Source organism: Silurus aristotelis (genome assembly GCF_946808225.1).
Source record: "Silurus aristotelis genome assembly, chromosome: 11".
Taxonomy (NCBI): domain Eukaryota; kingdom Metazoa; phylum Chordata; class Actinopteri; order Siluriformes; family Siluridae; genus Silurus; species Silurus aristotelis.
In genome coordinates this window covers 7129049-7143711 of record NC_139584.1, presented here as the reverse complement: position 1 = coordinate 7143711, position 14663 = coordinate 7129049, and the positions used below count along the sequence as shown (strand labels likewise).

Genomic DNA, 14663 nt, shown 5'->3' with positions numbered 1-14663 from the left:
CTGCAATTTGCCAACCAATTTGTGTGTTTAGTCTTGTGTGCACGAGATGAGTTGGTTCCTGTTATCACTTACATTCTAGCAGACAATTACTTCAACAATAGCTGCTTTCTTTTTTTCAACTCTTGTCTTCAGCTGAAAAACTGAAAAGTCTAAAGACTTTTACTCTGAAGATTTTGCCATGGATGAAAATGTCCTGGATATTCTGAAGAGCTTAGACTATTTACATAATTATCTTTCGACAGAAAGCTTCACCGTATTGTTGATCATATAGTTTGTTTGTACTTTTAATATTATTTGCCTTAGATTATGCAGATCATCCGATAACAGTAAACAGTAATGTACCAGAAAAAGTGAGTTGATAGGACAACTGAGAAATAAAATATCACATGGAGTGCTGTTTTTGGATAATAATAAATGCCAGGTTGGGGTGTTGTGTTGTGTTCTCAAACAAAGCCCAAAGCTGATTATTTTCCAATAACAGTGCATACAGTAATGCTTTTATTACAAGCAGTGAGATTGGAAAGTACAATTTAGCTATGGTATAATCAGAGACATCACATAATAGTATGAATATTAAACTAGTGTAGGCAGTGTCTTCATAAAGAGTTCACTAAAGCAAATCATGATGTGAAGTTGGAAGAAAAAGTTTTAAAATGTGGTATACTAATGTGCCATTCTGTACCAGGATTTTCTTAAGTAATTCTGTCCGCATGTACAGTATCTCACAAAAGTGAGTACACCCCTCACATTTCAGCAACCATTTTAGTAGATCTTCTCAAGAGACAATACTATAGAAATAAAACTTGGATATATTTTAGAGTAGTCAATATGCAGCTTGTATAGCAGTACGGGTTCACTATTCTCTGAAAATAACTCAACATACAGCCATTATTGTCAAAATGGCTAGCAACAAACGTGAGTACACCCTAAATGATAACAGCTGTACGTCATTTAATTGTGCAAAAACACGTCCTCTGCATCATGTTTGTGATTTTTGTCTGCTTGACACAAAGACTCTCTGAGGATTTGAGAATTTGAATTGTTGCTCTCCACAAAGATGGGCAAGGCTATAAGAAGATTAGTAATACCCTGAAACAGTACAGTGGCCAGAGTCATACAGAGGTTTTCCAAGGCGGGTTTCAGTTGAAACAGGCTTTACAAGAGTCAATCAAGGAGTTGAGTCCTGGTGCAGTGCGTCAGGTGCAGAAGCTTGCACACAAGAGAAGCTTGCTGAAGACAACCTGTCCAAGAGCTTCAATTACTGAAACCATGTCCTGTGGTCTGATGAGACATACATTTTTTTGGCTCAGATGGTGTTTAGCATGTGTGGCAACGCCCTGGTGAGGAGTACCAAGAAAATTGTGTCTTGCCTACAGTCAAGCATGGTGGTGGTAGCCTCATAGTCTGGGGCTGCATGAGTGCTGCTGGTACTGGGAAGCTGCAGTTCATTGGGGGAAACCTAGATTCCAAAATGTACTTTGACATTCTGAAGCAGAACATGATGCCATGCCTTCAGAAACTGGGCCGAATGGCAGTTTTCTATTTGATAACAACCTCAAACACACCGGCAACTGCCTTTCTGAAACTGAACCTGTGGGGTGTCCTCAAGCAGAAGGTGGAGAAGCGGCATGTGTCTAACATCCATCAGGTCTGTGATGTCATTATGGAGGAGTGGAAGAGGATCCCCTGCAACAATCTGTACTGCTCTGGTGAATTCCATGCCCAGAAGGATTAAGACAGTGCTAGATAACAATGGTGCTCACACAAAATACTGACACTTTGGATGCAGTTTTGACATGTTTGCTAAGGGTGTACTCACATTTGTTGCCAGTTATTTTAACAATAATCGCTGTATGTTGAGTCATTTTAAGAGGACAAAAAATCTATACTGCTATACAAGTTGCACATTGACTATTAGAAAATATATCCAAGTTTTATATCAATAGTATTGTCTTTTGAAAATGATTGCTGAAATGTGAGGGGTGTACTCACTTTTGTGAAAAACTGTACATGCAATAATGACAATATCTATTTTTAGAGCAATGCAATTAAATAATATGCCATACTGAAGGTCATGCATATAGTATATATAAATTCGATGTAATGTATTTTAAAAAATCCTGCATTGTAGAAGTCAGCATCTGGAATCGCTTCATTGCGTAGAGTGAAACAGGTGGACATTGTCCTGGGTGGGTGTCCAAGGGATCTGCTGAAATGCAATGGACCTATTTAATAAATATTTGGTGGGAAAAACTACAGGATGAATTCTGCTTCTTGGCATTATGCATGATAGTCCTATCTGGAACAGCATAGCATTTAAAAATAGGAACCAGCGGTCATGAGGTCTACAGGATCTGCAAACTGTTTTGCCACAGGTCTTATAACTTCACTTTAACTCACTGGTTTGTATGACGCTCCAGAGAGGCCATTTAAATCATTTCTGTTTTATTTAGAGCAAACAATATACGGCACGGCTATATGTCGAAAGTCACAAAACTACATCATTCACTTAATTCAAGCTTGTGTATGATTAATTATTTGTAAATTGTGTGGAAAACATCATTTATCATAGGACATAGTGATACATATGGACAGGATGTACACTATATGGCCAAAAGTATATAGACACTCCAATATTAAACTTGAAGACTGTTACAGCAGAGTGTGTACAATAGGGCTGTTGGAATTACTGGTTTGTCCACATGCTATTAGACATATTCCGTCTCATACTTAATCATTTTATATGCTAAAAATACAAAATAAAAAAAATGCATAAAAATGTATATCACTTTTGTGTGTGTGTGTGTGTGTGTGTGTGTGTGTGTGTGTGTGTTTATTTTTATTTTTATACACAATAGCGTGCTGTTACTTCATAGTGAGGTAGGAAGGGTGTTAAGTTGCGGTTTGGGACGCGGCACCTTTGCGTGGTCGCTACTGAAAAACCATCTCACGATCTGTTGTCCAATGAGCGGGCTCGGTGCGCGGCGCGTGCGGAGAGGCGGGGCGGAAGCGGACGGCGCACGCGATAAAACATGAGTGAAACGCGGCGCCGGGTCGCCTTTGACCAGCCGAATGAGCGCGCGCACTCGGGCTGAGTGGATGTGATGCACTGAGGACTGAAGGACGTCCTCTCCCTCTCTCTTTCTCTCATTTCTTCCCTCTATCGCTCTCTCTCTCTCTCTCTACTGGGAAACACATTGACAAGACCCTCTTTTTTGCCCTCTTTTCTCATGTTCCGTGGATAAGATTCCCGTTAAGTCCTCCATCATCATCATCACCTTCTCCTGCTCCGTCTGAGCTGCTGCCCAACTTTCCCAGCTCGCGCGTATGGTTTCGGTGCGCGCGGAGGCTCTCGGCGCATTTTGATTCTCTCCGTGGAGGGGAAACATAAAAGGATTTTTTTTTTTTTTGCTTTATCTAAATCCTGAAGCACATCTGAGCCATGGAGAACGCTCACTCGAAGAGCGTGGAGGAAGTTTACAGCTATCTGAACGTGAATGAGAGCACGGGGCTTTCGCTGGACCAGGTCAAACGCCAGAGAGAGAAGTGGGGTCCAAACGGTACGTAGGATTATTAAGACCCCCCCCCCCCTTTTTTTTTTTTTTGACACGTCATTTCCAAAATATGTTTTTTAACCATAAAATTGATTGAATTAACTATTGAACATGCAAAGCTGAAATGTGAAGATGGTGGGAAATCAGTGGTTAAGATAACAGGCTTCTGAGCAGAAGGTCATGAGTTCAAATCCCAAGCTGCATCTGCTTAAGGTGTATAAATGTAATTGTAAGTCGCTCTGCATAGGGACATCTGCCAAATGCCATCAATGCAAAGATCCCCTTTGCTCATCACATTAATATTCATTATAATTCTTTAATAATTCTTTATTGTTATATTCAGAGTACAGTGTATTGAGCACAACTTAAATAGTTTCCTGCAGCCAAAACCAGACTCTAAACATACACAGAAAACCTTCAATGTTCTAAACTTATCACCCAATCTGTTGAACAAGCTCTGACTAAAACACCAACAGCATGTTGAGTCTTCTTTGTTCATTTCCCAATAGGGAAAGCAAAAAATTCTGTCATTGTCATACGTAATTTTTGGATAAATAAGTTGAATCGTAAGTATTGTTTTTTGTTCATCATAGAAATCATATGTATGGGTTATATGAGCGGGAAATTATAGATATAACAGTGTCGGTACAATGTACTTATAATCATCAACAATCATCAATGTTGGGAATAGCTGTGTTAGTAAATCAAAAACGTGATTAAACCACACTGGAGCATTTGATCTCTGAGAAAGTCCTTGAAACATTATAGAAAGAGTTTAGAAGAGAAGATTATAGGATTGCTTCCTGGAGTGTAATTATACTGAAGGGAAAAGAAAAATTTCAGGATATAATAGATAGTGATCTCCTGGGAAAAAGGGGGAAAATACTACAGATTCAGTCAGTAGGAAAATCTCACAAATCTGAAGTAATATCTCTCATGTGAAGCTGATCTGCTCCAAATAAGGCTTTATTTGCCCTCATACATGATTATACACACCTGCAAGTCAAGCAAACCCAGACGTGACCAGTGGTTTTACTGTTTCCCAAAAACATATTTACTCTTCTTTATTTATTTACCTATTGCTTACAGTAGAGAATGCATTACATTACAATTACAATGCATTAAATTACACCAGTTTAACCAATTTTTCTATCTAGAGCTCACCCGATAATATAGCGCAGAACATTTTCAAATGTTAGAACTCTTACAGCAATGAGCATTGTGGGTCCAGGGACATAGACTCACTCACTGTGCTTCACTAATCCTATAAATGTTATGGAATTTCTTAAATATAAATGATTACGTTTATGCTAAATTGGTGTCTGTTAGATTTAATTGAATATAAAGTGTGTTAATTATCATGCAAAATGGCTCAAATTAGCATACTGTACTGGCACACTGGGTTGTGCTCATAAAGCAAATCGGTGTTCCAATCATCAGGGTGTTTAAAGAACGTTTTTCATTGATATTTCGTATTGTTTTGACAAACTGTCCTACAGAATGTCATGTACTGCAAAATCTTGAAGAAGTACATGAATATTGGTTGTCAAAACAAACTAAGGAATAGCACTCATTAAAGGTTTTGGGCTTAAATAAAGAAGTATCTGGAAAAAAATTCAAATTATTCTGTCCACATACTAACACCTACAAATTGTTGGATTCCTAGCTTTCCAATAAATCATTTATTGAGTTATGCTGAGGTTTGGCAGGCAGAGGCTGACAATGGATGCAATACGAAGATGGCAGTTTTACTTGACATCCAACTTCTGAGCAGGGGTGGCCTTAGAGTGGCAGGGTAGGCAGGTGCCACCCTATCCATGGTACTTGCCAGCCCTGCCATTATTCATCCAACTTAATTTGAATATTTAACAAAACATCTGAAGAAAAAATACTTTGATCATTTTGAACTCTAGACGACCAATGGCGTTTGCATTGCGTCCATTGCATTTTGCAGGTCATTTTAATAGAAAGTCAGCCATGTTTGTTGCTTTTTGGAGTATTGTAGTTAGGGGTGGGTTAAATGCCAAAATCTCAATGTTCTGTATCTCAAATAAAGAAAAGATGCGACGCAAGGTAGTGTTACATTTACCCTCACAGAAACAGATTATCCAAAAAACAGCACGGCTGAATGTGTTTTATTTATCTTATTCATGAATTCTTTCAAATTATTCATTGTTAATAATTTAAGAACCTGATTTTTTTTTATAGTCACATACCTGTAACATTATTCTGCCAGTCTCTTTATTTTCTCACATTTTCTAACTAAACAGACAACTTGCACTCATATGGACAACTTGGATAAATTGCCCCCATATATCTTTATCCCTCACTCACATTCTTACTAACTTTCAGTAAATTCCTTATTCTGCTCAGGGTCCCAATGGGTGCATGAAAGGATGCTAATCCATCATGACACCAGGGTATATTTATTTTATAAGCGAAATAGATAAGATAAGAGATAAGAGAAAACCAGAAACCCCAAAGGTATTCCTCAAAGACACAGGGAGAAAACTGATTGCAGAATTTTACTTAGACTGGAAATGTATCATGACACGTCTCATATCCAGACAGTTTGAGTTCTTGAAGAGGTGCCATTGTGAATTGCTATTGATGGCAGAACAGACTGAACCAACACATTTCTATCGGCTTCGGGCTGTTCTGTTTTCTCTGTCCCTTCTGGTGTCTTTAGTGTCCTCAGACACATACTCAGACTCGGACGTATTTAGCAGCAGGTAGTCTAAATGTAAATATACGTCAACTTTAAATGAAACGGTATGGTATTGTTTGCTTTAGAGTGTTGCCTGGCATCAGTTTATTTGGTATAGTATCATAATGCAGTAGGATGAGAAATCATAAATGGATTTTGAGATGCTGATTCCAAATGAACATTCCATGTAGATCAAGATTTTTTTTGCAGAACTGTTTAGAAACATTGATGAAAGTATCAAGAAATGTATTTGTAAGAGGTTTTGTAATAACTCTCTTTGAGGTGAGTTTTAACAGGAAGCTTTCACCACTGTTGTCGACTGTTACTTCATATAAGGTTAAATCTGAATGCCTTTCATCACCTCCTAACGATTACAGGGGGTTAAGGGCCTTGCTCAAGGGCCCAAGAGTGGCAGCTTGGCGACGCCTGAACCCACGACCTTCCGATCAGTAGCCCATCATCTTAAACACTGAGCTACCACTCCCCTATCTATATATAGGAATTTTAAAGATTCGTCTTTAAAACATTTATTATAATAGCAATAACGTATATGATTGGTAAAAACTTTATACTTTAAAGCAGTGACCTGTCTTTCCTTTTACATTTGGGAGATGCCCCTATCCAGAGCAACTTACAATGATCTCATTTATACACATGAGCAGTACAGGGTTAAGGGCCTTGCTCAAGGGCCCAGCGGTGGAAACTTAGTGATGCTTGGATTTCATTATCTCATGACTGTCTGATCATAAGTCTATCACCTTAACCACAGAACCCACTACTTTCCCATCTAAAAAAGGAAAAAGTCTGATTAAATCCATTGATTTGAAGGCATTTAATAACTTTCTATAACAGCAGCTCAGTAGTTCCAAGTGTATATTAATGTGCTTGATCCAATATGTTCTATGTAATACCACACACATGGACATGGAGGGTTTTTCTACTTTATATAGGTTTATATTTATACAAATTTTTACAGGTTTACATTTCCGATGTTTTTATAGCAAGGAAGGAGTCTAAATGCTTGGTAACTTTTTGAACAGGGTTTTTAGAATTGAGGGCTCATTTTTGGTAAAAACTTCAAAAGAGAGAATATAAAGTACCATGAGCTGTTCTTTAATACATATAAGTTGTTAGTGTTGACAGCACACTGTGGCAAAAGAGGAATAAATTATTTCAGGGTGTACCAGGATTGAAAAATAATCAATACTACTAAGAAGAAGAAAAAGAAGAAGTATTTTTTCTATTAAAGCAGTACTTTTTTTTACTTCGTAAATGTAATCAAGACATCATGTTTGTTTAAGATCCATGTAAGTTTTTAGTTGGAAGTGATTCCAATAATGTAATACTCTTTTCTTCTCTTCTGGCTTGTGTGTGTGCAGAATTGCCTGCTGAAGAAGGTAATTATCTGCTTCATTATTCAGTACATCCATTTAAAATAGCGCTAAACTAATTGCATTGCGGTTTATTATAATAAATGTGTATTGCCTTCTTCTGTCCACTAGGAAAGTCATTATGGGAGCTGGTCGCTGAGCAGTTTGAAGATTTACTGGTGCGGATTCTCCTGCTTGCTGCCTGTATATCATTCGTAAGTGGAATTATATCAGTTTCTATTTCCTGTAATCCAAAAAAAAAAAAAGATTAAATTAACATTGTGTGCAAACAGATTTGTGGGGTGTGTAAGGTGTGCAAGCTGTGTGTTTACTTCCTGCTGTCACGATGGCATGTGGAGGGGCAGATGGCTTGTGTGTCTCGTGCCTTCGCCGTGTCTTAAATTGCTCACAGATCAGGAGGTTAACCATTTAAGAAAGCTGGATCTGCTCAGGAATTGCGAGAACAACATTCACTGTGATCAAGTGTCTCTCGCAATCCAGCTAACAAGACGGCTGACACTGCTGAATTATTCTGACGTGTAAACGCTTCTTACATTGCTCTGAAATGTTAGTGGAGGAAGTGGTGTAAATCCAGTTTCCTTTCTATGTCTTTATTATTTGTTCTGTCTTTCTTTCTTTCTTTTTTTTGGTCGATCTTCTTTTGTTACTTTTTTATCCGTGTCTCTCTTTCTATATTTCCTACAGTCTCTGTTGCTCTCTGTTTCTTTTTGCTGTTTTTCTTTTCTTTTTCCTCATTTTTGTTTCTATCTTTATTTTATTTTTTATTCATCTTTCCATTTATTCACTTCATTTGTTTTATTGATTTTTAATTGATTTTAAATCCCCCCCCCCTTTCCCCCCTCTGCTTTCATGTACCCTTAGCAAAATCTTTGTAGACAGTCGCAGCTCTTTTAGTATTTCTTTAATGAATGCACAGATCAGGTGATCATTTTTCATTCATTGCAGCTTTGTGGTCTGAAGAAGGCCAGTGGTTGGTTAAGCCACAAAGCCTACGAATGTATGTGGAATAGTGAATTCGGAACCACATGGCTACATGGGATTACTACATCGCAGCAAGCGAGCCAGATACCCACTACACATTGTAGAGATAGCAAGGTGTTGAGCTTGGCTGTGTGACAGCTATCTCAGAACATATTAGAGCAGAGGGTATCACATCAGGACGAATTTAGCTTCTGACCTTCACTGGGATATTGCGTGTTCCAGCCTGATTAATTGTCCAGCAGTGCAAAAATTTTCTAGTATTAAGTATTGGCTAGTATTGCTAAGCAGCAGGAGTTTGGGTCAAGTGGAGCATGGCTGGTGTTTCACAATAATGTTTTAACTTTGGTTGTTATGAAGGATTACATGATGCTGGAATTGAGAATAATTGACAAATAGTGATGTCATGTCATGTTCTAGTTATGTAATAGTCCCCTATTCAATTAATTTCATTTCAAGTTTATTTCTATAGCACTTTTCACAATAAACATTGCCTCAAAGTCTCAAATTCACTCATAATTAAATGTATGAGTATTTATTTCCCACGAGCAAGCCTGGGTCAACTGTGGCAAGGAAAAACTCCCTTAGATGGTATGAGGAAGAAACCTTGAGAGAAGCCAGACTCAAACTGGGTTACACCAAGAGTGTAATTATAAATCATTAAAACATTGCAAACACCAGAGAGTGAGAAATATCATGAGTGTGCGATTATGATTGATGTCCTTTCAACAGTTTTATGCAGTCAGTTGGAGTTGTGGAACCAGGAGCTCCTGAGCAACTTATAAATTAGCTCATCTGAAGTCACTATAGATTCAACACCAACTCCGCTATGCCAGAGCCTTTAAATAGTCAATGATGGAGAAACAGCATATGTAGAATGTTTTTGAGTATTGATTAAGAGGATGTTTATCCTCAAAGTCCAATGTCTGAAGTGGGATTTAACTGGCGATGTCATAACCAGTCCTAATTGGCATGTAACTTCAATTAAATAGTTTTCAAAACTCAACCAAAAAATGTATCAATGTTAACTTCAATCTAAATGCAGTTCTAATCAAACTGGGAGGTGTTGTTAATGTGATAGCAAAATGCTTTGGGTATCTGCATTTTTGCACAGTGTGGCATAGCTGTGGAATATTTTCCTATACTACTAGAGCTGGAAGTGTTTTATTCCTCTTACACTACAGCCGTTTTCCAACATTAACAATTTTACATTTATAACAGTGGAACATCAGCAAAACAGTAGCTATAAACAGCCATTTCCTAACCAACTACTCTTTATATTTTTACTATTAGTGCTAGTCATCGCTAGTGCTAGTCGACGCAAAGAAAACACAACCACTTAAACTAATGTAATGGAACAACTTTTACATGTGGCATTAGTGGAGACCCCTTCTATAATTTCTAAAACCTGAACATATTCACGATTTTTTAAAAACTGTTTTACGTTACTGTAGGTTATATAGTAACATTAATGTATAAGAGCTTGCACTCTATTGTAACCACTGTTGATGCTGCTGTTAAGAGCTTGCACTCTATTGTAACCACTGTTGATGCTGTTGTTACAGAAAATCAATTAACACTGATATATATATATATATATATATATAAAACACACAACATCACATCCCCTAAGTGTTCAATTTCTTACTTATTGAAGCCATTTAATCTTTTTTCTAAATACATATATATAAAATATATGTACATATACATACTGTATATAAAACAAAAACTAATAATAATTATAAAATGTTATAAAAAAAATTATTAAAATATATATATATACACACATTTTTCTTCTGAAATTAAGTCTTACAGTTTTGTCTGTAAATTTAGCTATAAGCAAAGAGAATCTGCACATGATCTTTATTAGGACAGTAAAGGAAGCCAGACTGCGGCAGCGGCGAATTTCGATACTGCTTTGTGTGACTTGTCAGCCGATCAGCTCAGTCATGCTCTGATGGCTGCGTTACATTTGCAGCGAGGGATGAATCACTGCAGATGGTGGCTTTACGCATATAAAACAGCAACAAGAAATGCTTTCGAAAAGCAGGCACAGTTCGGAAGCACAGTCACCCAAATGAGTGCTGAATACTTGCTGTGCTGAGCTTTAATGTCTGCCACCTTTAAAACAAACAGATTACTGTATCTAAACGGTGTGTATTTAATCTGGAGCTTTATATCAATGTCTAAGAAACAAGACTGACATTTAAACAGTGCAGGGCCATGTTATATTGCTCTGACTTTGTTTTACAATATTAGACTTTGCAGGTATGTGTGTGTGTCTGTGTGAGTTTTCCATTACAATTTATAGCTTTAACTATACCAGACATCCTTTCTGAAGGCCACAGCGCCACAGAGTTTAGCGTCTGACCTCATTTCTTCATTTTCCTCAACACACCTTATTAAACTCATTAGTTAATTAGCAAGACCTTCACAGGCTGAATTCGATCTCCTGGAAAAAGTAAAACAAACCTCTGCAGTGATGCGACATTATAGGCTCTTTAGTAATGAGAAATATGGCACTAAATACTTAAATATTTAATTACTCTTAAGCCGGGTTTATGATGTACAAATAGACAGCCTTAGAGCGTTTCATGTGACATGCTGACTAGCAGCAGATTTGACGCAGTTGTTACTGAAGACAGCAGGGGACAAAATGCTGACAGTTTAGCGAAATCTCAAGAGAATGGCCGCTGCTACAACACTGATCTAACAGTAGCTTGGGATTACGAAACTCTCTGGACAGATACTAATATGTCGAAATGTAAGTGAAGCATGGTGATGGACAGAAAATGATATCCGTATTTCCCCAGGCTCACTAATGACATAACAGATTGTCTGGCGGGTCTTTATTGCATGATCTGACATATTTTAGAATCATCTGAAGAAGGGATTTTACTGAGCTCATCATACAATGTGACTGTAGTCATGTGACACCAATATGAATTTGGTATTTCTCTGTGTATCTCTTTAGGTTTTAGCCTGGTTTGAGGAGGGTGAAGAGACGATAACAGCCTTTGTGGAGCCTTTTGTAATTCTGCTTATTCTTATAGCCAATGCAATTGTTGGTGTATGGCAGGTGAGTTGATGTCAGCACTTAATGCATTTATGAAGTCACACTTTCTCATATAATTACATTTACATTTACGGCATTTGGCAGACGGCCTCATACAGAGCGACTTACATTGATCTCATTCATTCAAGTGAGCATCTTTTGGGTTATGGGTCTTGCTCAGGGGCCCAGGAGTGGCAGCTTGGTGCGGTTGGGATTTGAGCGCACAACCATCAGATCCAACGTCCAATGCCTTAACCACTAAGCTACCACATTCCAATTCTTGAATCTTTAGTAATTACTAAAATTACTAATTTGCTTAAAGCTGCTTTTTGCTAAAAAATAAAATTTTAAATCCTTAGATGTAAAAAGTCAAAAAAGGATTTTTATGACAGGATTAGACATATCCTTTACATAGTAATATTTCAAATCACAGTAATGTTAGTGTTTGAATATGTCATTGTTATAGGTTACAAATACTTACAGAATGCATCTTCAACAAGTGTTCACTTAGTCTTTAAGAAGGATATTTAAAAAAAAAAACTGACTGAAAAGTATTTAATTATTTCAGTATTTTATTTGTTTTTTTGTCGATAAAATATGTGGGTTATATTTTTTATTTTATACCTTTGATAAAATTGCAAACTGCACATTTAACCATCTTGATTTGTTCCTTTCATTAAGTAGTTACAAGCTTTATTTCAGTGATAATTGACATAAAGCAGACCTGCATATTAAATACATTTTAAACAAAATGATATGTTTGGTATATGTACACTATATGGATATAAGTTTTTTGGACAAATAAGCTTCATATGTGATTTTTTGAATATGTCATTCTACAGTTAATCCTCACTTGCTGTTATAATGAACTCCACTTATCTGGGAAGATGATCCACTAGATTTTAGAGTGTGCTTGTGGAGATTTGTGGGGATTCATTCAACTACAATGGAGTTAGTAAAGGCAGGTACTGATGTAGCGTGAGGAGGCCTGGGGTGCAGTCAGCAACACAAAGGTGTTCAGTAGGGTTGAAGTCAGAGCTCTATAGCATCCCACTCAAGATCTTTCACTCCATCCCATGTAAATATCTTCATGGAACTGGCTTTGTACCCGGGGCATTGTTATGCTGGAACTTTGGTCTTCTAGAGATCCAAGATCCTGTGTGGAGGAATGGAGCACCTCCTTTTTTTTTTTTAATCTAAATGTATTTATAATAAATGGAGATATGACTATTCCTCTTGGCTGTGTGAGCTAAAAAAAAGTTTTGACTAAACTTTGAATCTTGCCAAAAGAGCACTTAGTGTTAAAAAAAAAAAATTCACAAAAAGAACGAATCTACGGTTAACTTGAAACGATCTTTCAATTCCAACAAAGTTCTGGTGTCGCATTCATGAGCATGAATCACTCATACAGTTATCGTTGTGTCTGTAATGCAGACAGCCCTTTTCCTGCCTGTAAGCGTCCTTTGTGTCTTGTTTTGTTGAAAAATTGACAGGAGCGTAACGCCGAAAATGCCATCGAGGCACTTAAAGAGTACGAGCCGGAGATGGGAAAAGTCTACAGACAGGACAGGAAGAGTGTGCAGAGGATCAAGGCCAAAGAAATTGTACCTGGGGACATCGTGGAGGTAGCTGGTAAGATTGTTTGTTATTCGAGGAGAAAATGCAATCTCTTAAACATGCTGTTAAATCGCTTATTATGTAACGTCGCCTCTGAATGCAGGGTGCTGTGTGACTCTCTGTGCTACTATTAACTACTGTGAGAGACACATACAGACAAACACAAATACATACAACTCCACAAAAAAGCTCTATTTCCATCCTCCTATACAACCAGACACACAGTGCAGTCTCACACATCTTTCACACAGCCCTCTGCTCTGTCAGCACCTCTCCACATGTGCAGAAATGCAGAAGAGTTCAGTCATGCTGGAACGAAAAGAGGATTAAGGTTTTGATTTATTTCAAGTCTGCCTTTTCTTGAAGATTGGGAAGAGATTTTTGAATGGAAAAGCAAGCCGGCTTTTAAAACCAGGGTGTCATGCGCTATATTATTCACAATCCTGTTCAAAAAGGCTGAACCGCTTAAAAAATCTGCAGTACTAGTGGGGGCTGTTGCTAAAGCTCAGAATGTTTTAAACTCTTTTTTTTATTTTCTTATGTTCTAGAGTAGTATTTTTATCTGCATGGTGCGATTATGGAATGTGCTATGTATAGCTCATAGTGACAATAGTGATGATGACAGGTGTTGAGTTCTTCATGTAAAGCCCCCCACACTAATCCGTGTCCTCTATGCTCATTGTTGTACTGAATTATTGCAGTCTGTGACGTGAGACATGGTCCACAGAAATGTCAGCATTGTCTCAATAATGTCAATAGCTTATGATTTTTTTTTTACAGATTTTCAAATGATACAAACATTTTAGAAAAACATAGTCACCTGACTCACATATAAATGTTTTTTAATCTTAAAGCCTCAAACCTTATTTTTTAAATCTCAGCTTTTTGTTAGAGTGATGACACTTGATTGTGTAAATAAGGCGGTATTATAGAGAATGGCTGCACTGCTGCTTGGTCAAGAGGAGAACAGTTATCAGTATAATTAGAAGGAAATCCTGTAAATAAAGCTCAGGAGGAGTTACATCAACATTTGATAATTTGTAGTGTCTTAATTAACAAAGGTAATATGCTTTTTTTTTTTTTAAATGCCGAGCAAATTTTTCTTCTTCTTTCGGTTGCTCCCATTAGGGGTCGCCACAGTGGATCATCCATCTCCATATCATGCTGCCCTCTACATTTGCCTTTTCCAAAAAAAACACCAGCATATCTTTCCTCACCACATCCATACCTCCTCTTTGACCTTTCTCATTTCCTCCTGCTTGGTGGCTCCATCCTCAGCATTCTTTTCTCAATATACCCCATGTCCCTCCTCCGCACATGACCAAACCTCTCTCACCTTGTCTTTAAAACGTCCTACATAC

General features: G+C 37.5%; 1 protein-coding gene across 1 annotated transcript in view; it reads left to right on the top strand.

Moving 5' to 3' along the window:
* Nucleotides 1–2913: 2913 nt before the first annotated feature.
* atp2a2a (ATPase sarcoplasmic/endoplasmic reticulum Ca2+ transporting 2a) overlaps nucleotides 2914–14663 on the top strand; it is a 33770-nt gene continuing 22020 nt past the window's right edge. Inside the window, exons 1-5 of the mRNA XM_083555216.1 lie at nucleotides 2914–3560; nucleotides 7641–7658; nucleotides 7764–7846; nucleotides 11605–11709; nucleotides 13179–13317. Coding sequence (XP_083411342.1) covers nucleotides 3443–3560; nucleotides 7641–7658; nucleotides 7764–7846; nucleotides 11605–11709; nucleotides 13179–13317 — 463 coding nt within the window. The 5' untranslated portion in view covers nucleotides 2914–3442. The remainder of the gene's footprint in view (nucleotides 3561–7640; nucleotides 7659–7763; nucleotides 7847–11604; nucleotides 11710–13178; nucleotides 13318–14663) is intronic.